This window comes from Grus americana, chromosome 21 (genome assembly GCF_028858705.1).
Source record: "Grus americana isolate bGruAme1 chromosome 21, bGruAme1.mat, whole genome shotgun sequence".
NCBI lineage: Eukaryota > Metazoa > Chordata > Aves > Gruiformes > Gruidae > Grus > Grus americana.
In genome coordinates this window covers 6,925,984-6,949,133 of record NC_072872.1, presented here as the reverse complement: position 1 = coordinate 6,949,133, position 23,150 = coordinate 6,925,984, and the positions used below count along the sequence as shown (strand labels likewise).

At 45.4% G+C, this 23,150-nt stretch overlaps 1 protein-coding gene across 3 annotated transcripts; it reads right to left on the bottom strand.

Moving 5' to 3' along the window:
- Positions 1 to 1,614: 1,614 nt before the first annotated feature.
- On the bottom strand, positions 1,615 to 21,995 carry MMP23B (matrix metallopeptidase 23B). Of its 3 annotated transcripts, none has more exons than XM_054850045.1 (8): positions 21,880 to 21,995; positions 11,513 to 11,658; positions 8,367 to 8,506; positions 6,947 to 7,114; positions 4,844 to 5,008; positions 3,822 to 3,932; positions 2,703 to 2,829; positions 1,615 to 2,041 (listed from the first exon to the last, which is right to left on the bottom strand). In XM_054850045.1, the coding sequence occupies exons 1-8, from the start codon at positions 21,886 to 21,888 to the stop codon at positions 1,867 to 1,869; spliced, it is 1,041 nt and encodes a 346-aa protein (XP_054706020.1). In that variant the 5' UTR covers positions 21,889 to 21,995; the 3' UTR covers positions 1,615 to 1,866. The 3 variants fall into 3 exon arrangements, with proteins under 3 accessions (XP_054706020.1, XP_054706019.1, XP_054706018.1); XM_054850044.1 differs by lacking the exon at positions 21,880 to 21,995 and adding an exon at positions 15,419 to 16,113 and having other exon boundaries at positions 11,513 to 11,654; XM_054850043.1 differs by lacking the exon at positions 21,880 to 21,995 and adding an exon at positions 15,419 to 16,110.
- Between the last annotated feature and the right edge of the window lie 1,155 nt (positions 21,996 to 23,150).

Sequence of the window (23,150 nt, the reverse complement as noted above, 5' to 3'; positions counted from 1 at the left end):
GGATGTACTAAAATTGTGGTAAATTTTGAAAACAGTTGTTTTGTTTTGTTTTGTTTTTTTCCTGTGGAGGAATGCAGAATTATTTTCTCTTTAGGCCTGACTGCCTAGTACTGAAGGAGAACCAGTTCTATTACTAGCCTGGTAACTGAAGTATGCGTGATTTGAGCAAGATTCCTCATAGGTGGCGATCCATAACCCATTGAAAAGCTGGGGTTTTACTACATCCCACCATGTACAGAAAGGGAGAGCCACTTTGCCATGGTCTGTGCTAAGCTCTAAATGATTAGAACATGACTGCATACTTTGTATTTCGAGCTGTGCGTCTTGCACTCTCTGAAATTCTTTCCTTCCTAGCTTCCTCGGCATTGTTGCAACCAGCATGGGCGTCACTGGCAGATCCGTGTTCCTGACAAAAAGGATTATTCATCTAAGTTAGGATAGGTTTAGTAAAACAAAGAAAACCTAATGCTGGAGTGCAATGGAAATTCAATGTGGTTATGAGAGATACGTGTAACTCCTGGTTTTGGTGGGTTTTTCTGTAGAAGGGAAATACCAGCTCCCTCTGAGTAGCGCAGCATTGTTTGGTTACTGCAGCTGAGCTTTTGTTTTGTCTCAGTTGTCTATTTTTGCATTGAGTGCTTGCCTTTTATGATCCTGAGCTTAATTGTCCTCGCTAAGACGCATTTTTAAGTTTTTATACTATGTTGTCCTCTCAGCTAACTGTGATGGTAAAACTGTCCTAGACCAGAGGAGAATTTTACTGCTAGAGCCTTTCTGCTCTAATACAGAGGTCGTCTAGATTGCTAACCCGTACTGCGGTGCATGGGATGCTTTGCAATTTTGTTGGTGCTTTTAAGCAGGAAGAACCTTGTTTCCAGAGGTTCAGAGGACAACTAAAAAAAGGATGAACCTGAGCGAAGAGCAATGCAGGCTGCTGTATTACTGGATAAGGATCTTGCTAAATGTAACGAGCGTCAGGGATTCCTGACTGCGCCAATGAACGCTCCACCGCTGTAGACGTTCGAGTGCGCTAGGCTTTGCCTACCACTACTAATGCCGTTCTCCTGTTGGATGGGGCACGTTTACCTCATCGCGTGGGTGACTGGGGGAGGACAGTGATGGCAATGACCTCATCTCTGTTGACGGAGTCGAGAGGCTTATTGATCAGACGCCTGAAGGACAAGTTATGAGGAGCTGCTGATGGAGGTAAATCATCTGTTGGGATAAGATTACACGAGTAATAAATACAAACCACAGGAAAGCGGTGGGGAGGAAAGATATTCTGTGGGTGCTTGAACTGAACATGTTGAAATGGGGAATGGAGTAATAAGAAAGTGTTTGTTGTGACCCTACATCCTCCTGCTGACAAAAGAAAAAGTAATATTAGGTCTTACGCTTTTTTAGAAGTTCTTCTAGTGCTATGCACCAAGATCAAAAAAAATGACAGCAAAACTTACAGAGTGTAAGTGGTCATTTTCCTTCCACAATACCTCTGCCTCCATTGCAACATGGCTGAGCCATCAGTTCTTCATCCATTCGTTTGACGAAGAGTCACGTTCTTGTTTTCTCAGCAGTCCCCAGTGATGCATATAGTTTAACCGCAAAATCTGACGCTTTACATTTTGTAAAAGTTTTTTTTAATACTCTGTATGGCACATACTTGATAAATTCTTTATCGTTAAAACTAATTTAGAAAAGTTTTATGTTCCAGTAATCAAGTCCCAGAGTCTCTTTTGCCCAAGGTATGGAAGCAGCTGATTTAGAAGTTCAGTTGTGCTACTGGAGATTAAATATAAAACACCAAAGAATCATTTTGAATTTGAAACAGAACTAGCAGTAATTGAAGTGCTCATTCCAGGGCCCTTGTTAGTGCTTCAGTCTGATTCTCCAGGAATAAGTAGTCAAGATTCTTTCTTTTTTCTTTACTATGCAAGTGTAAGTTCCTTCATTAATTGCATTTGCAATGATGCTCATGTGATCTTCATTTAAGGATAAGTAACCTGGATACGAGTATTCCAGAAGCTCCTTATCTTTATACCAGCTGTTGTAAGAAAAATAACAGAAATTAAACTACAAAATGTCTGGTACAACACAGTACGTGTTAGTGGTTCTTTGTCCTAGTAAGTTTTGCTCGAGTAAGTGTACGGCACAGATGGGACTTAACAAAAACAAGGTTAAATTTTACCATGTATTTCAGGTAGAGCTTGAATCTTACTGAAAGTTGATGGGAATTTGGGTCCTCAGTCTAAACTAACCCATGGACTTGGGCATCTCTCCTAATTGTAGATACAGCCAGAAATACATTAGTAAGAGCTAACAAACTATTAATTGAAAGGGTAAAACAAGACTCTAGGTTTTTTTGCAGAATATGGGCCAGGGTGGTAGGAATTATCTTAGTGCTATATATATATATATATATATATATAATTGGATTTTATCCTTTTTCAACTCGGCTTGCTCATCTCCGATAGCTCTGCTTTCAGACTAAATGCTTTGCAATGTCATGAACAATATTTACACGCTCCCTTCTCACAGTTAGCCAGCCACCCCTCTTTCTACTCTGGGTGCCAAATGAGACAGTGACATGCTCCAGAAGATAAACTACATTCTTATTTACGCTGCTTTGTCACACTTCCTAATCCTTTTTGGTATGTAAGCTGCAAAGTCTCCTAAAGGACTGGAATAAATGATAAAGCACTTACTAAACTTTGCCTTTTTTATGAATTATCTTCTGTCCACAGCGGAAGGTGACATTCCTGCCTTCAGAAACAGTCTTGGTTTTTGTTCTTGGCGGGGGCAGAGTGGGGGGAACTGTTGGAAATGGGAATTCTATCCTCCAGAGGCGTGAGAAAGAAATGGCAAAAGTTAGCATATCTCATTATCAAGCTTTAGTCATTCCAAAACACTTTCACGAATTATGTTATCACCTAAGGAACCTTAAAAGTATTCATTTAAAAATGCTTCCTACTGAGCAGTTCTTGGATGGACAGGTAACATTATTCATATGCAAAGACGACAATTTTGTGGCATGTAAACTGACAGAGATAAAAATTAACTCGCCCATTTGATATCTACCGAAGAGTATTATGTTCGGTGTATGAACAGTCCCTTTAGAATATATAGGTTTGTAATTATCTGACTGCATCTTTGCATTAATCTGGTCTAAAAAAAAAACCAAACCCCTCTGTATTGGAGAAAGAGGGACTAGTTATATGGTCCATCTTCTTAAGGTCAGCAGGCATTTAGCTGAAGTTTAGTTCCACAGCTGCTCCTACATTAGTCCCTTACCTGGATTCATACAATGGAGAGACTACGTTAAGGCGATTAATGTACTCTAGTTCCTTTTCTGCAGAGCAGCTCAAGTCCAGCAGTGCGTGAGATGGCATTTGTCTTGTTTAAGTCCTATCACGGCATCAGGAACTGAATACTGCATCTCTTATCTCTGAATTTAACACATCGGCATCTCACTTCCCCAGCTGGGTCCAGAAGGGACGCAGGCTGAGGCACACGGAACAGCTGGGTTTTCAGACCCTTCCTATCATGGCTCAGTTAAACTAGAGAACGGGACAATGTTCTACGCCACAAATGTTTAAACATAAAAGCTGCTTCCTACTTCCAAGCCTTGAGCTTGGCTCGAATGCCTAAGCGGCCATCATCTCTGCTGTGCTTCTCATCAGAGCTGGACGGGGCGAGTCGCTTGCATCCAGCGATCGTTAGTGTGGAATTAAGATCCTGCCTCTCTCTGCAGCACACGCTGCTTAACTTTTACCTCCTCCCTCTGTGCAAACCCCACCAAGAATCCCAGAAGAAGAGTTAGATACCGTAGCAGAAGTCACAGGTAGATGGACAGTGCTTTTTCATCAGCTTCCTGCGCTTCTCGCAGAAACCTTTTTGTGCCCATGATGGACACATAAATAATCTGTCTTTACAGCCTGAAACAGATGGAGACGAGGCGTTAGAGGGATTGGGGTAGACTGTTCCTTTAGAGAAACAAACTGACATTTCACCCAAATCTGTTCAATGTAAATGGTGGAGCTGAGGCGGGAAGGCAGCTGAAACAGGAGTACCAGCGAGAGAGCAGGGGGCCGTTACTCGGGGAGCAGCGGGCTAGGTACTCCGCTACTTTCATGCAAGAGAGTTGCTATTTCTAAGTCCTACACTAGGTAATGTTTGAACGGGCAACTGTGTCAGAGCGCCAGAGAACCTTGCCACAGCCTCTTTGGTTTGCAGAGTGTCGTCGTGTTGTATTAATACATCGGCGTCCAGCCAAAAGAGTAATTAACAGCTTTTTGCCTTCCCTCTTCCTCTGTGCACCTGATGCTTGCAAACGTAGAAATGCAAGTCAGGGCTCTCCACAGCTCAACTTAGCCTTTTATGCCTTGTGTAAGCCACAGTACGAAAGGCCCAAAGAGTCCCTGGCCAGAGCTGGTTGCTGGGCTGGGGCACGAGCCAGGCACGTGAGAACACGTACAGCGCCGACGTCCCTGCTGTAGCAGCTCAGAGCGGACTGACCGCTCCGAAACCTCTTCTCAGAACTGCCACCTGCGGAGGTGGGAGCACGAAGTCTAGAAGATTTCCAGCCTCCCATCTATCACATTTGAAGCTGGTAGTGCTGGAAACAGACAATGCTCCACCACCTTTTAGCTCTACTTTGCAAAAAAAACAAAAAAAAAAAAGAAAAAAAAAGAATAAGAGTCCTCCTGCCTGCTGCTCGCTGGCTTACAGCCTGGTCCAGCCAAACGATGCAGTTTTAACGCCATGAGAGCTCCGCAAGATCCAACAGACGTTTTCAGCAAATGTTCTTTATACGGAGGAGCCCAGAGCGCAACCCTGCCTTCCTTACCGTAAAGCCTGTGAATTCCCCAGACTTCATCTTGAGAGATGGTCTTTTTCCCAGTCAAAGTGGCGTTGATGTGCATGAGGGCATTGGGGTTCAGAGAGTGCATGAGTCCTAAGGCATGTCCTATTTCGTGAGCTGCTACATGTACCAGATCTGTAAGCCAAACACCTGGAAGAGAAGTGGAAAACCAGCTGCCATTGCGCGGTGAAGTACATTTCCTAATCCCGGTGTAAAAGCAGAGGAAATACTGCAGCACCAGGAGGGTATGGTCTTAGCAAGGTTTGCCCCAGTTTCATCTTCTCTCTAGTTGCTGGAGTGCAAACAGACCAGCCAGTTACTTCCACATGCTTCTAATTTCTAACAGCAGGAAACAGAGCAGCAATGCCAGGCTGCAAGAGGACTGCTCTGAAAGAGCAATGTTTGAGGTGAAGGCAAACGCTCTGTGTAATTCTTACTCTCGTCAGCTTTCTGCTAACTTTGTGCCCTGGGCTGGAACTGGAACTGGCTGTTGGGGAATGAGGATGCTAGCTGGAATATTCCAGTCTGAAAGAGCCTCCAATCGACCTCTGCGTCCCCCATAGTCTATAGGTCAAACTCAAGTTGCTCGGTAGCATCTTACAGCCTGCTTCCAGCAGAGATGGATTTTAAGTGAAGCGTGACTCCCAGGAGGTGTTATTACTGACACCTACCTGTCTTGGTATCCTGCACAATTACAGGCCACGATTCCTGTGTTAAATCCAGCTGCTTATGGAAAGAAAGCATCTGAAAGGGGTGGCTTGCACATGTGCTTAATTTATTAGTACATTAAATAGGAATCTCTGGTGGGTGGATTTTTTAAGCTCTTCTTTAAGACTCCTGCTAAATCTCTCTGACATGACTTGGAAGAACAATGACTTCGTTCTACTTTGTTCCCATCCTTCTTTATGCCAACAAAAAAGGCTAATTCAGCTTTGGAAAGAGAAGCGGTCACTGAGAACAAGTATTAATCGTCTGTCTCAGCCTCACACTGGCTTCTGAAGTCAGAAGTGTTAGTACTGTTTCACAAAGGTGACTGAACTACATGCAAATCAACTTCATGACCATCTCCATATAAAAGAATGGCGTTACACTGCCAGGAGAGAAAGTCAGTGGCAGAACTGGCACTCAGGACTCTGATTTATTCTATAAACTTAGTAAAACTTCACTAAGAAGCAAGTTTTGCAAGCGTCTATGCTTGTTTCAACAGCTGCATGCAGAAAAACACAGCGTTCCCTGACAAGCCTGGAACTTCGAGGCATAGGTTTGTCACCAAACTCTCTGATTTTTATTATCCCTGACAAACATTGCCATTCAATATAGTTGGCAGACTTTAGAACCTTGATGGAGAAGGGCATCCTTTCAAAGCTGAGTATTTTACAAAACGTAATCCAACCAGGTTTTTTTCTTAATAAACACTGACATTCTTGCTTTAAAAATCATCTCTCCTAGGTCTTTGTCCCTAGATCTTATTTGTTGCCGTGCTTTGGAAAACAAGAAGGATAGGAAAAGTCCCTCTATGTCACCTAAAATCCCCTGTCCTCTCTTTTTATTTGGTGAAAAGCAGAATAACTTACTTGCAAAAAAAGTACTGAGTTGGTCATATAATATGAACTGCTAGTTAGTCAGGGAGCATCTGCTTTTAACTTAAAGTTAGGTTTGATACTGCTTAAAAAAAAATCGAGGAGAAAGAAATACCGAGCTATAAGTAACACAGACATTTTTAGGTGCCCACAAACCCAAAGATGACTACAGACCCAGGAAAACCTAAAAGTAAACAGCCCTGCCAGCAAGTTGGAGCAATCTAACGTGGCCCCTCTCAGAGATGCACCTGCCTGGGCAGAAGCCAGACGTAATTACCGAGTATGTGGCTGAACTACTAAGTCCAGCGAATGATTCAGAATGAAAAAGCACTGCCACCAAACACGGTCCCTTGTTGAGTCACACAACAGCAAGACCAACAACTTCCCAAATCACAGCAAATCACAACCATTTCTGTTGTCTCTTTCCCGTACTAGGAAAACCCCAGAACAAGGACTAAAATCTAAATCCTACAGGCATCAATTATGTGCTCCCCGAGACATGCGTTACCTTTTTTCCAGCTGAACCGGGTATTCCCCAATATCCAGTATTCGTGGTCATCAAAATGGATTTCCCCGTTGGGTGGGAAGAAAGCATGGGCAAGTTCCCCTGTTGTTCCATCAAAGCAGTGGTGAATGAGAGACTCCAGACAGTCCGTGTGATTGATAGAGTAGAAGCCTGTGAAAAAAGCAGCAGATTTAATGTGTGGAGCAGAGTAAGCCCATCCGGGACACAGACATCTGTAAACTTGTGGTTTACTAAAAAAAAAATTCTCTTACGGTATCCCACATGTTTTCCAACCTACAGAACCACAAAAGGAAAAAATAAATGCTAAGCAATCGTCAGGAATGATGTCTATGGGATGCAAACTATACTCAGCCCTGTGAGGACCCTGGATGTAGAGCTGTTTCCAAGGGACGCAAATGAATCTACTTTTCAGAAAGGAGCGCTAAGCTCTTTTTGCAAATTCACATGGAAATTTTTTTTTTTTTTTTTTTTGGAGAGAAGTTGGACAGTGAGATGATAACCCCAGGATGTAATTGTTCCACTTCAAACGTAAACAAGCAGATAGCCTTATAGTCATAGCTGCTTGCCATCTTTTTGCTAGCATCGTGATAGCACCGCAGCGTACCCTGCGTCCACTGGACCTGGGCCACATGGAGCTCATGTGGGAGCAGGACAGGTCCCCGGGAAGGCACATCATGTGCTTGTGAGTAGCGTCATGCAACACGAGAGTGAAGAGCGTGTTGCGAAACAACGGTAAATCTGCTGGTTATCTCAATATTGCTGCCATCTGCACAGGAAATAACTATTTCACACAGACCATAAATCCCAGGAAGAATTTACATCTGGGGTTGAGACTGAGCAGATAACGCCTCAGCACTAACATTTTTCTAGGCCTGAGAAGCTCAGGAAATAACTACTGGATAGTGACACGGGGGCAGAAGGAAGGGAAGGAGAGAGAGGACAGAGAAAAGATGGTGCTTCAACAGGATCTCCAACAGGGAGACTAAAACCATAAACCAGCTGGAATCCGTCACCTGCTCTTGGGCTCTGTGTGACCTTGGATATGTCATCTCACCTTTCAATATTCAGTTTCCCCGTCTGTGGAACAGAGATAATCCTGTCCCAGTGGCAGATTTTGAGGGTTAACTCTCGTCAAATACCTAAAGCTCCCTGACTGCAAGATTCGCAGGGAGTGTGACGATACTAACATCTCCTTAGAGCAACCAGGAGTAGTTTTTCCACCTGACTGAAGGCAAACGATGCCCCAGTCGCTGTCCGAAGGATGCCCTGCTGAGCCCGTACAGCAAAGGAGGACCATCCCCTGCCTCCGAACCCCCGGTTCACGCACTGAAACTCTCCAAGTCCCTCGTGGAGTTAACACCGACAACAGTGTCCTGTCGCTCCCGCAGCCCTGCGGCCTTACCTATTTTCAAGTCACTAGCTACGTGGCGCGGCACTTCTCGGAAGCTGAACGGTGAAACTTCACTCCACATTCGGAACGCGGCTGCTAGTCCCTTGCGCGTGTCCCTGGCGTTTATGAGGTTTCTTGGGAAGGACAGGATTCTGTAGGAACACAGAACAACTTCAGGAAAACGCTGTTCCTTTCTCAGACATCAGCTGAAGGCTCTCAAGGCTGCATCAGGCAATCAAGCCTTTCCATTCCCTCGAATAGGTTCAAAACAGGAGAAGCTTGAACTGGATATTACGAATATTTAATAAAACCCCACAGGGACTAATATAGTACTGATAATCTTTGCAATCACACGCTCTGGACTACAGCTTTTGTCCCTCCTCAAGCACATCATTTTAGACAAGAAAACCATTTCTATCCCAACATCTCCCAGTCTGTCGTGCAGCGCTGCTAGAAGAGGAAACAACTGCATTTCAGCAGCAGACTAGGTAACTCTGATTCCTGACTCTTCGGCTACAACAGATGTGCACACGCTGAATTATAATACTCTCAGGCAGAACATTTGACAGAGGGTTCCAAAGGCTATCAAAGGTTTGATAGTAAAACAAGTTACTTCCTCTGAAAACATCTCATCACTTGGGAGAGGGACTCGAGAGAGGGTTTTGCTTAGGGCACAGGTCTAGATACAGCTGAACTGTAGGAAAAACTACTGGTGCAGGATGGCAGAACCCCTGTTTGTACCATGGAAGCGTATAGATGGCTCCTAGAAACTTACCTTCTTGTCCCAAAAGGAGATCTGCATTCAGGAAATTGCCTGAAGTGTAGCAATTGGGAAAAGTTGTGTATATTCTGCTATCCCCTCTGGTTGTTTTTTAGCTATGCTGTTTATGCTCTCCCTTCGTCCCAGCACATCCTAAAGGGAGCAGAAGGTTTCGTATCAAGCCAGGCTGTTAACGAGCGTAAACCTGGACAGTTAAGACTATCATGAGGCTTCGCCTGTTTGGGATGAGCGTAGAGGAGGTGTGATCTCTGCGCAGCGTGAAGGAGTCAGGTTCGTGCCACCCGCTCGTTCCGTGTCTCACGGGCAGAACTAACCCCTGCTTGTCCACCGGGAGGTCAGCACGTGCCCGTCAGCCCTGCAGCATCACCCGCCGAACAACGCAACAACCACCGCCGCGCATCGCGCAAACGAGGCCAGCGACAGTTACGACGAGGCTTCCGTGTGACTGATGGCGTAACAGCCACCCGGAGAACAGAGGTGGCCGCAGCATCAGCCACACCGTGCCAGTTATCTTCCCAGCCTGCGTTTGGTGACCTCGAGATACTCCCCCTCCTGCTTCTGCGGAGAAGCGAGGGGGTGGCGCAGAGCTCTCGGACAGACGCAACGGCTGCTGTCCTTCTGCCCACCCCACGTGCCCTCCTCGCTCCCTACCTCCGCTGCCCCAGGCCAACCCACCGCAAACACGGCTCACGACGCTTGCCTCTCCTGTTTGCTGGCGACAGAAAACTCTCCTGCCCGTTACGGTCTCCAGAGCTAGAGCACAGCTCCGTAATGACGCCCTCAGCCCAATGACCAGAAGAAGCTGCAACACACGCTGCTGCTGCTGCCAGAGGCCACTTCCAAGTTTTTTCAGACACTCAGCGTGACCTGCCGCTCCAGCCACTGCGTTTTTACGGTTAGCCATTGCAGCTCTCTTCCGAGGGCAGGTCTGGGGCTTGCTCTATACTTCAAAGTCAGGAGTGGCTGGAGTTAGCAGCCGCTTTAAAAGGGCCTTTGTAATCACATAAGAGGCTGAAAAAAACCTGATGTGGCTCCTGTGTCTCCGGGGAGGTGCAGACTCTCAGGCAGGAGCGAGCAGTCGGCCTCTCTCCAGTCAAACCTCCAAGACTCCCGCTAGCCTGAGGTTCCCCGTGCCAGTCTGATTGTACCTGCCAGTGCTCATCTGATGAAACTGTTACCAAGGGGATTCCCTGACCCTTGTTCTGTCTGAACTCACGTTAGCTCTCCTGAAAAACATTCAACAATGCCGTTAATATTTTCCCAGAGAGAAAAAGCATCTTTTCAGGACGCTGCCACCACAGCCCATCACACCGGACAGTTCCAGGGGCTGTTCCACTGCTGAAGGAAGGAAAAGAGCTGCTCCAAGGCTAAACACCAAACGGGATCGACATTGCCTTACGCCAGCAGTAGCAGTAAAACCAGACAGCAACGAGAAACAGTTCAGTGTGGCAATCCACAGGACTCCGTCAACGTTGGCTCTGAACAGCCTGCTTGCTGAAAGTAGCGCTGGCATCGCACGTTACACAGCTCCATCCTATCAAACCAGACCACTCTGTGGCTGTACGGTCCTGGGGTTCCGAGCAGTGGTGAACCCAGCTGGAAATCAGGAATCTGGACAGCCACTTTCCTTGGCAGAAATGTCTGAAAATATTAGGGTTAATATTCACTCGCCCTAGAATTGCCAAGGGCTTTTTATTGTTTATTTCTTGGCAATCTAAGAGTTGGCATCCTTTCCCGAAGACAACAGGGACAAAGAGATTCTAAAGGCACTCGGCACTAAGAGAGCTCTGTCCTCCTGAAATCACAGAACCTTTCAACAGCAATTTCCCTCAGTGATGATTTAGGTTCACATGCAGCTCTTTTAAAAGTACCAGCATGACAGAATTAAAATTCAATTCACCATCTTCTGAGGGAAGTCCCTAGTTCTGGGAAGCCTGTCTGAAGCCTGAATCTGCCCCTAAACAGTTAGCTTTACCGTAAGTAGCCTCAGCATGCAGCCGTACACACTACTAGCTTCTAACGCAGTGACGACGCTTCGCATGATCCGCAGCTGAGGTGAGAGGTGTAGCGTTTGTAGAAATACTTCACAGAATCAGAGAAAACCAGGTTGGAAGGGACCTCAAGGATCCAACCTTTCTTGGCAAAAGCTCTGTCTAGACAAAAACACTGTCTAGACAAGATGGCCCATCACCCCAAATCTTAAAAGTGTCCAGCGCTGGGGAACTTCTTACTTTAGAGAGGCTTTAGCAGCTACCTATTGACTAGCAAATGAATTAGCAATATTTATATGGTTAATATCTACACCCATGGCAGGAAAAGCTCAGACCCCAGCGTCACTTCGAAAGCGCTAGCTCTTAGGGCTAATGCAAGTCCGTACTTGTATGTCAAGTTGAAGTGGTTCCATTTCAAATGCCCTGGTGTGATCGTGTATCGTTTTCTCCGTGCTGGAGGCCGAGGTGGGAAAGCTGAACGGTGCAAAGCAGAGGCACTCACTCCGTGAAGACCAGGTGATGTGGCATCTTCCTTAAAAGACAAAACAGGAGGTTGAAAGAGATGGGAGAGGCTGCAGGACCGAACAGTGTAAGACAAAACCTACCAGGTATGGGGCATCTGGGGGCTGGGGAGCACAACGGGAACTCCCTTACGGGTGTCCAGGAGCCAAGACCAGTGCATCGGCTGGTCAGTGCTTTGCACATTATGCCTGTTGCGAGCGTGCTGAACAAAACCAAGACAGAGCGGAAGCGGGGCTATACTGTGAGGAGTTCCTGGGGCACGTCTTACATCAGACATGCAAGGAAAGGAAGGGAGCAGCAGTCCTCAACACTGGATCGCAGAGGATCAGTGCTGCAGGCTCCCTTGAGCTGCCGTATCATTCCAGAACAGGGCACTGCAGCCGCTCTGCTCTCCTCTTGGAGCGTGGCACGGAGCAGAAATGAGGCCTCGGTAGGCTCCTGGCCGCAGTGAGTGCTGCAGCTCTTCCTGGAAAGTTTTCATTTCCTTTTCACTTTCCTACTGCTCTCCAGCCTCACCACAGAAGAAATGAAATACTGGTCAAATGAGTAAAACAGGCAACCCTTTGTGCAGAGAGCTCTTTATAAAGCTGTGCTGTGGATCAGGAATTCCTTCAAAGTAAACAGAGGCCCTGGAAACCCTGGAGTGCGTTTAAAGACATCAAATTTGGTGACACGTCTGACAAACTATAAAAGTCTTTTAGTCCTGAGTAGCGGAGGTGAAAGAATGGGACCCGACATGGTTCTCTGGAAGTCTACCCGCTCTGCCTCCCCTTCTCAGGACTAAGACACGGAGTATCTCTGGGTCATCTTTGCTCCGGAGGCACCAAGCCACTTACTAAGCGATACGTACAGTGGCAACGTCACAAAAGCTGCACCACTACGAGTTTGTTCAGCCTCACAGCACGTTCTACAGAAAGGGAGAGCTGTCCTCATTTTACTCATGGAAGAGCTGAGGCTCTGAGAGTCAAACCAGCATAGCCCTGGCCTCACAGCACGCCAACGGCACGAAAAGCCAAGAAGCCCAAAGAACAGCTGCCAGGTACTGCCCAAATCACTGGCACCTCTCCATGATTACAGCTAGCCATGGCTGGCAAAAGGCTGAGGGACTCTATCCTAGGAGGAAACCAGTCTCTTTGGCTCGTGTCTGTGAGCCACGCTAGCTCCTGCCTTGTTCTAATCTCAGTATCTTTCTTTCCTGCAAGGACAGCCTTTTAGTCTTTCTTCCAGCTCAGCTGTGGGTCTGACTCACAATTTGAGATCTTTGACTGTAAGGGCTGTAGAACGTCACCCGTGAAACCGAGAGATGTTAACTAATACCTTGCCTTCTAAGCTGCAAGCTTTTGGCAGAGTATTTGATCCCATTTGTGGAAGCCTTCAGATGCCAATTTGCTCTTGAAAGAACACAGAGCATCACTTTTCCCTTTTAACCTTTGTGACTTTGTTGTACTACGGGATCTGGCTGAGGAACCCATAGTTTCTGGTTCGCTCAGTTCAAGGCGTAGCCCCTCCTTCACCAAGGCTCACGTGATGCGAGTACACCGGCTGCTGTCCCTCTCCCTTCACCTCCAGCGGCTTTTACCTCTGAATCTACTCTGAGATTGCCGTTTTCCCTTCATAAAAAAGGAAAACCTTGCATCCTTTTGAGCAGCACAGACAAGGTGGAGGATCACACCTCGCCTGTGTATCAATGATCTGTTGGAGCTGTAAGAGAAGCCTAGAAAAGATTAGCTCATAATTACAGGATAATAAGACATTTTCCCTTTTTTTTCAGTTCTTACGGGCAGGGTAGAATTAGGCAAATCCTTTCTGCTGTTTTCTCTGTGATCCTTTGCCAGTACTGGGGCTGATCACACGTTCATTCTGCATCAGTCAGGAGCAGCCCAGGATTGCTAGCACTGCGGTTCTCAGTCCGTCTACAGGCTCTCACTCAGGAGACCTGATAACTTATGATGGGATGAGGTAAGGTATTAACGCTCTTCCGTAGCTGTCTATCCTTGCGATAGATGCTCCTGCTCCTTGACGAAGCCAGTAGAACACACGGTGCAGTTGCTTTCTAGCCTCTGTAACGCGCAGCCCAACTGGTGCCATTTCCAGTTTATGGAGCTGCATAGGCCGAGTAATGGACACGGCCCATTCTGCCTCCTCTGCCACTTTAAATTACACCAGCACTGGGTGAAATCCTGAGGCTGCTCTTAAAGCCCCCTGGGTATCCGCAGAAGAAAATCAGATAGTCAGAAACAGCCTGCTGGCTTCTCCTCCTACAATGAAAACTCCTGCAGCCCCAAGGGAGGAAAATTATTGTATTTTCTATAGCCATTGAGCTTAAAACCCTAAGGCCATGAGCGCTGAACAAGCAAGGGGGAAAAAAAGAAAAAAAAAAAAATCAAATCTGCGTCCCTAGTGACCTTATCCTCAAAATACAAAACAAAGGCCCAACAGCGATCACTGAAACCTGTATCTGACCCCATCACTAGATCAAGAAAGGTGCAGAGGGTTGAGTTCTCTCTCTCAAACATTCTGCTCAGTCTTTGTTCTCCTCTAGTCTTTCTACCTACCACTGCTGCAACAGGATGCTTTTAATTAAAAATGTGTCGCAAAATGAATTGGGGAAGGGGGGGGTACCACACATACGCTGCAGCTCAGATGTAGGATTCTGACAGGAATGGAATGACCTAGTTAAAAATTTCACGGTATAATTAGGATCCAAGGATTTGTCTGGATGCCAAAAAACCAAGACTATGGGAATATTCAGAACTGGAGAAGAGGTCCAGGAGGAAACCCATTCGACTCTGGGTTAAAGTCTCAAACGTTCAAAAAGCTGGGGAGGTGCTGGAAGGACAAGTGCTTCAACGCTCTCAACAACTGCAGGAGACACCGACACATCTAAAGGCAGACACTGGTCAACATCCCTGCTCTACGTTATTCACCCTGTGCAGTCAGACCTCCATTAATTTACTTCATTGAGTTGAAACGAATGTAATTCATTCCCCCTTCTCCCTCCTCCTCATGCAGTTCCCCTCTCAAACTAAACAGTACCATAACTCTGCGACTTAGTGCCAATTAATAACAGCCCCGAGCACGTGATGCAAACAGGGGCTGCTACTGCCAGGATCTTCATAAACACAAACAGCAGGACAGGATGCAAACACTTCAAGATTTTTTTTTTTAAATATAAAATTGATAACTGAAATTAAGCTAAAAGCAAAAATTAAGATCAGCTTCTGAGAGTCCCAGAGCCTTGCTACAGTTCCCCCTGAATACCAGTCTGTCCCAGCATTATCTTGCTAATAATGGATGGACCTTGAAGGAGAGTTAATATCAGCTAATAGGTCCAGCATTAACTCCTGTTTAGATCTCACACCCTGAGCCCTGGCTCTGGAGCTCCTAGGAAAGCTCAGCTGCTACAGAAATCAGCATATATGCATGCCACATCATACTAGGCTGGGAAAGCAGAGGTACTCAGAAGAATAGCCAAAGCTCTGAGGGAAAACACCCCAAATCTTCTGTGCGTTCACTGTTTGGTTGTCTGCAAGCTGCAATACACATCTCTAATAATCTGATCCTACTTGGACGTATTTCAGGACCCTTTTCGGATCCTTTGCAAAAAGGGACTCAAAGAGCCATAAACGGATCTTGTTGCCTGAACAGTTATTCACATTGTTTAGATTGCTGCCTGAATTTATCCGTCTTCTAAAAAGAATACCCGTGCACATCTATTTGATGTCCCCACTCCCCCTTCAAGCATTTGCGAATTAGATCCTTTCCCCTACCTGACTTTTTTGGACTGCAGCTCCAGCTGGATGTCCCACAACAGCCAGCAAAGCCACCACAGGGAATACGCATAAAAATCCCACAATGGTTCTACAGCCATTGCTCTTTTTCTTGTCAACCGAGAGGAAGCTCTTCCTTCTGTTTGCAGAAAGTTGTTCTACTTGATCCATGTCGTTCTTTAACGCTTTTTAGAGGGACATGCGACAGATCCTAAGACATTCTCCTCACAGAACGCGTTGGTAATCCTTTTGCTCACAGTTGCACTTGGAGCATTTGTGAGTAGCCCTGCAGTTACTGCCAAAGTGGTGCAGAACCACTAGAGTTTCAAAAAGCTCTAAAAAATTAAAAAAATGTAGACTTTACATTAAGCCTCTTTCCAATGTGCCAAAGGTTCTCTTAGCCTCTGCCAAGTCGTATCATGTTACTGCAGCTGAAAGTTGGGCTGGCAGAGGAAAAGCAGCAAAGTGAAACAAGCTGGGATGGACATGAACTCTTTTCTTTAACTGACTGTATAATCACCAGAGGACAAATCTGCAGTTGTCAGCTTTATGTAATGAAAAAATTGGGGGAGGGGGCAGCAAAAGGAATCCAGAAGCCAGCATCACGTCCCTGGAATGTTTCATTAGGGATGCTTAACGCTAGAAGAGCTGTCATTTGTCAGGGGCTGTCTTCAGGAGCAGAATGAAAAATGAGATGCTGTGAGAGAGCAGGCAGGGCTTCTCCGCTTAGGAAGTTCTGGTCAGGGAGTTTACAAACTCAGATAAAAGTAAACATCAGCTCCCTCTTCCATGAAACTTGGCAAGCGTCCTGCAAATTTCTTGTGTACTTGGGAGCTACCCAGTAAGGGGTTATCACGCTGATCCGAAAGACAAGTATTTTCAGAATCATACTGATCTGGGGTACCTCGGCTCAGAAGGACTGACTGGGAGAAGCGGTCAGTTTGTCTCAAGCTGTTAGGGTCTTTAAGGCATCTCCAGGCTGCAGACGTGAGAGCAGTTCAGGACTTTTTTAAAAGCTTACTCAGAAATTCTCGGGTTTGCAGAAATAGCTGCGCTCTTCTCTGTGGTCACTGGGCGCTGGATACTCAGCGCTCCTGGTTTGGGGTGTCCTTAGCTAAATAGTTCTGACCAGACGGAGGAAGAGGAACTGTGCAATCTCCTCGTTTCACAAGCAAATGGCAGGGAGGGGGTAGTTCTGTTGCCAGTCAGTACAAAACATTCTTGTTTGAAGCATTTGAAAGGTTTCAGAAACTTCTTATACTTTTAATAATGAAAAATGGTTTCATTTGAATTTTTTTTCCCTAGCTCGTAATCAAGCTTGTGACATTTTATAGGCTTCATGTATTTTCAGACTAAAGCTGGCCTGGAGCTTTTCAACAACTCAGAATAAATATGACCAATAAGTCTGTGTACAATTTAATGAAAATGTTCTTTTTCAATTTTCACCAAGCTCCCTTCTGGAGAAAAAACCATGCTTTCTGCAGAGAGTGAACAAAGTGCAGCAGTTGTTCAGATACCAGGTGAAGGACAGAATAAGGAGTAACATAGAAGGAAGTTATGGATAGAATTACAAAGGAAAGCTGGAACTAGGAGGATGAGAAAGCAGAAAGCAAGGGTTCAGGGCTCTAACTTCTGTGGACCAAAGAACTCAACTGCAGCAGCCTGAGATACTGGCTCACCTCAGCTGTTAGCTGCAACTTTCTGGGGACAGTTACCCCTCTTCCCCAGTAGCACAGCTGGCAGAAGGAAACATGCCTGTGCACGAGCACTTTGTTCGGAGCTCCAAAGAGTGGTGCAAATGCACCTCCAGTTGCAGTTTAAGCTGTAGACCACAGGATGAAGTGAGAAAATGGTAACAACACACTCCTAAACTTACCAGTGTCTCAAGTCCCCTGAACAAGTTTCTGTGAGAGTCTGTAGACAAGAAAAGATCCGCAGAAATACTGATTGAGAAGGGAGTCTTGAAGTAAAAACCTGCCTTGGAATGGGGCTCACAGACTTCAGCCAAGAGCTCTTCTCCCGTAAAGCAGTATTGGCTTGAAAGAAAAGTACTGCTAGCAAACACAGCGCTGGAAGAACATTGAGTTTCAGTCATGGAACTGTGTAATAGCATTAAGTGCATCTGCCTTTCGTAAGGCTAGTAAGAGTCAGCAGTGTTTGAAAAAAGATTTTAACTTATGCACTGTTACGTGTGCTCTCTCCTCTTGCCAGAGTATCTGAGCATCTCTCAGTCTCTCAGAGCATTTAATTGCACATCGGTCTGAAGGCAGGGCAGTGCTATTATCTGCACCTTACAGGTTAAGACCTATAGTATGTGCAGGAGAAAAGACTTGCCTGAGGTCAAGCACGGAATCTTGCAGAACAGGAACCTGAAATCTTCCAAGCACGCAGTTAGTGCCTTACCGTTTCTGAAGATGACTACACGAACTGGAGTGTTAAAGCATAGATTGAGAACTCACACAACCACATAGCCTGGGGGAACTACGAATTTCCTTTGTCCCCATGTAAAGAAAGTAAAAGGTTTTGTAAAATGCATCTTGGTTCAGGCACACCCCCCCCTCCCCCGAAGTTAGTATCTAGAGCTTTAGTAAAAGCACATTCTTGAGGACCTCATTGTTTCCGAATACTTATTCAAGCAGCTACTAAAGGTTAGCATAGCCAAGCCCTTTTCCATGAGTTATGAAGTATTCTGAATAGGGAAAGAGACCGTACTGTATATTAGTCATTTATCATCTTGTGCCACGTGGCGGGTGGAAAATGGGAATCTTTAGCTGCAGAGGTGATTCATGACCTCTGTGACATTTAGGATCCTGCCTCCCTGTCAAGGTAGCAAGCAGGTTACACCTTGATGGATCAGAAGCAAGAGCGCAGGGTTTCTTGGAAAGCACACAGTTCACTTTCCCCCCGTACGCTGGGAACGCGCTGTGCCCATCCACACAGAAATTCAGTGCCTGTGCATCCAACTTTACCAAACCACTGGCTGCAGAGTGCTTTCAAAACTTTTAAAATTTAAGCCAAATATTTGCTCAGAAACCAGCTCAGCAGTAAGGCCAAGACAAATCTCAGTTTTTATGGCAGTGAGAGTCAGATGAGGAGAGCTCTTATGCTGAGGTATTCAGAACTTACAGATGGAACTTGTGGAGCTAAGGCAGATGCACGAACTTAACGCTGTGCACGCTAACAATGCTTCTGATAAAGTCACAGTGCATCTGGATTCTTTGGTGCACAAGCTCTGGCCAGAATCCTCAGTGCCGCTGCTGGTAAAAAAGCAAAATTTCAGTTTTATACTTAGTTCATCAATACTGCGGTTGTTAAATTTCAAGTACAGCTCTCTGCTGTAGATATTTTAAGGATTATGAGGGCCAGAGTGCACATCTGTTGACATTTCACCCCTGTTCCCTGCCCTCAGTTAAGAATATCATGGTTTTCCCAAGAGATACTTGTGCTTTAAAGGACTCTCAAATGCAGCCATCAGTGGCCTCAAATCTACAGCACTTGTCAGAAGTTAAATCTTTTTCAGATGCTTCAGACAATTCCCCAGACTCCTTTCTGGAAGCCAGCGTTGCCCTGTGCCATGGGCAAGAAGTCAATCAGAACTCTAAAGTTTCATCTCTGCTTTTCCAATAGCTGAAAACGTTCTCCACGCTTTATCAGGCAGCCGCAGCCCCCGAAAGGACTGCTTGTATACAAGCACAGAGAACTGCTCCTGCAGCTTCAGAGTTCTGATGAATTTTAGAGCTCTCAGGTTCTCAAGTGCAGATATTTGGTTTGGACTACAGGCGAGAACTGTCATCCTGACTATATTTGGACAGAAAAACATTCCTGGCTTTGGTTTCTGCACAGTGTCTAAAAGCAACGGAACACATTACACTTTGAGGGAATCCATATGGTGTCCTGAAGAACAGGAAAGAAAGGCAGGGTACCGAACTGCCTTTGCTTTGTCTTCATGCTGCTAGCAGCAGTGCCCAGGACCTGGATAGCATTTTGTAGGGAGCTGGGATTTTCTAAGCAAAGTCAGGGACGCGTATCCTGAGATCTCTGCATGCAATAAATGTCATATGAAAAAGCAGGCTCGGAGCAGCCGTCAGAGGGGAACGAATGTTGCATAAAACCTACGTCAATTAGAGACTATGGAGAACACAACGTTAAATCACCTCCCTCTTCCTTTGCTCTTTTCAATCTTAATTGCCGAAACGTTTAAAGTGACGCTGCCGTATAATGCACAACATATGGCTGCATTCCCAAGGGCAAGGTTTTGCTCAAAAATAAACTCACTTCCATAGATTATTCTTAGCATTTCTCTCCTCCCCTTTATTCAGCATTGTTAACATTTGATGCTACTCGCAGCACTATTTCTAAATGATGATCTCTGTGGCATTTGCCACTTTTAAGAGGAAAGTTAGCCCTGGTGCGGCGGGCCAGGAAGCACACTGGCACTGCCTCATTCAAGTCCCCAAGATGACGCAAGAACAATCCATTACAGCATATCTATACTCACGCCAAGAGGTGCTACAGAGAGAACAACCATTAGTGCTACAACTGCAGCTGTCTGACTATCCAAAATGAATCTCACCTCTCATGAAACCTTATTTATTCATGCATTAAGTGGATATTATTCAGCATTGGAACAAACTGCTCTCATCAGCTTCCCCTGTCATGACCTGGGAGTTCTACATGGAGGTGGGCAAGAGAGGGAAAGAAGAAGGACCTAACATCTGATCATGTCTGATGGCTCAAGGCACGAGCATCAGCATTTCATTTCTAGGGCACCAGCCCAAATCCAGGCCACAGGCAGGGGAGGGGGAGTGCACACAGCTGAATGTGATTTACTACATATGGGCTCCTCGGTGGCCCATGTGAAAAGAATTAGCAAATCCTCATATAGCTCTTATTTTAAAAAGCACTTACATATTTATCCCTTCATCTCACAACTTGGGGGGAAAAAAAAAAACCCACCGAACATTCTTGCATGGTTCCTGTGGGAACGGTGGTTAAAACTTGTACTTTTTGAGTGGGTCATGGACTAAAAAGGATTGTATCTGCTGTGGCAGGGAGCAGCATTCCCCAGGGAGGGGGAGAATAAGAATGTTCTTTAGTCCCCGAGCATTCTCCCACTTTCTATCATGCAGCCCCTCGTGATCAGTATCTGCTGATGTTCCTAGAAAAATCCATGGTCTGCTGAATAGCAAATGAGCTGAAAACAAGGGCTTGCTCCAGCTGGCAAAGAAAACGGAATATTTTGCTTAACTGTCAATTTGGAGCAGCAGCTCACAGAAGTGCCTGTACTGGCCTGACCTTCTGGTACCAAAGAGACATGCTCTTGACCCTAGTCAGAAGCTCAGCAGTCCAGTCATGGCCACGTAGCGAGTAGAATTTCAGGAATTAAATGAGGGAGAAATTTTTCTCAATATGCAGATAATAAAGTGTGTCCATAGCAGAGTAAGAATTGCTTCCCTGGGTGGGGATACTTTTGTTGTTCCTCTTTGGTGGGGTATATTAATCATCTGTAATCCATTTGTGGATTTACCAATCCTCCTGAAATCCTAGGAGCAGCACGGACTCGTGGGAACATAATCAAAGGCGAGATGGGTTCTTTTGACAAGCGATCGCCCTCTCTCTACTCCCTCAGTCTCATGCTGTCTGTAAAATGCAAAGTTTTGGCCCCACTTCCAAAGGAAGTGCTTTAGAAACCGTGGTTCCAAGTATGAAATGAGCTGCCGTCTATTTACATTTTTACACCAGAAAGACTTGGCAAGATCTTTCCCTTTCAAAGCCAGGGCTGTACATTGCTGCAAGGTACAGAACTGCATTTCAGGAGATGGCAGAAGCCCCCGTGAAAACATGGAGCTCCCCGGCTCATTTGCAGAAGACCTGTCAGTCTCATTTGTGGTAATAAGCGTCAAGCAGAAAGTTACTCACTATCCACACTGATTAACTCACTATTTGTCTTTTCTCTTTGCAGGAGCATTTGCCTACTGCTCTGACATCTCCTTGCCTCTCTTCAGCCCCTTGCTGTTCCTATAACCAGCAAGAATACCAACTGGTAGCTAAAGGAGAAAGGGGAGGAATGTCTTCCCCTGCTTTGCCCCCTTCTTTCCTCCCTCATAATCTCTAGCTAAATTTAATGCAGCCCCTGATCTCTTGGCTCTTTTTCTGCTTACTCCAGTTATCTTTTTCTTCTCATACTTCAAATTCAAGCCTGGATTGGAGCAGAGAAACTATTTTGCAGGATGAGACTAGAGAGATTACGCACAAACCAGATGAACCAGCGAGTACGCAAAGCTAACCCTTTCACCCAGCGTGGCACTCAATCGGCCGCAAGTCGCTCTCTGATCCTGGCCCCCCGTGTAAGCAGGCTTTCCAGGGAAGCTAAACCAGCAGAACCTTCTTCACTTCTCCAAAGCCTCAGACTCCCACGGAGCTGAGCCTGTCACGGGGGGCACAGCTTGCCAAAAACATACCTGGCACATCGGGGCGTCTGCTTGCCTCCTGTTATCTCTTGTTCCTGCGGCTCCACTGACCGTCTTGTTTCTTCTCTGTTGTGGTGCAGCAATTCCCTTCTTCTTACTAGGAAAATGAAAGGGTCAAAATGGTGCTTAACAGCTCAACTCTTGCTCCTCAAAAGCAATCACAGCAGGAACAGGGAAATGAAAGAACAGGCTCCCAACCTGAAAGCTCTATTTATAAACCGTTTCTGTAGTCCTTAAGCTGACATACTATGCTGTACAATATTCCGCCTCTAACTTGGCCATACAATGAATTTCGGATATGAAAACGAAATCAGGAGATCTTGAAATGGAAATTGCATTTTAAAAAAATAAAACATAAAATTGAGGGGAACTCTTCTTTGCCTACAAAATCTCTCTTCATTAGCCAGGAAAAAAAAAGAAAAAAAAAGCCATTTTCTGCAACAGCTGCACAGTTTGGAAGTTGAAGGCTGCAGTCTTCCTACAATTTTTTTTTCTTTAGGGAGAATACTCACTTGGAAGCCTCTCTCTGTTTAGTATCCAAAGAAATTATAAAAAAAATAAAGCAGATGCTCCCTGTTGTTTTTCCCTGAATAAACTGACACCTTAGGCATAAGAGATAACGCAACAAACATTGAACAGTTTGCCACCTCTGTCCCCTCCTCCCCAAGTGCCAACACACATACACATGTAACACAGGTGATAAAGCATCGATCAGTTTTACCTTCAGTAAACTACTCTCGGATTTGATGTAGAGGTTTGTGAAAGAACTGTATTTCAAAAAATAGCACGGTGTTGCGGTAATATATAGTCCGGAAGATTATTCACTTGCACGGAATAGTGGTTAAAGCAGCTCTTACGCTATAAAGATGGCTCAGCCTTGTACTTCTGAAAATAGCCTTTGCACAGTAGTTTTTCTATTGCTGCCCTACAATACAGCAAACATTTGGGGAAAATGTCTGGTTTATTCCAAAGGAATTTACACTAACACGAACTTCTAGGAAATAAGTAAATGAGTATCCACACCTCTGATTTTTACTGAAGCTGATTCGGAAATTCAGCTTTAGGTTATTTGGGTGTTAAATCTAACCCAGCCAAATAATTTAGGGATTAAATCTGATCCATTTTCATAGCTCGAAAAAATCCACTGAAACCATAACAGCCTCAAGTGAATATTTTGACAAAGATTATCTATTGGAGTCGGAGGTTCTGACATAAGACTTTCTCACACCACCAAGGGATTATGAAGAGGTAATAAATATTCC

Coding starts and splice junctions, on each gene's coding strand:
- MMP23B (XM_054850043.1), bottom strand. CDS start 15,589: ATGGATCAAGTAGAACAACTTTCTGCAAACAGAAGGAAGAGCTTCCTC. Junction 11,659..15,418: donor CTGCAGTCCAAAAAAGTCAG/GTAGGGGAAAGG, acceptor TTGTCTTTTAAG/GAAGATGCCACATCACCTGG. Junction 7,115..8,366: donor AGCTAGTGACTTGAAAATAG/GTAAGGCCGCAG, acceptor CTTTTTTCACAG/GCTTCTACTCTATCAATCAC.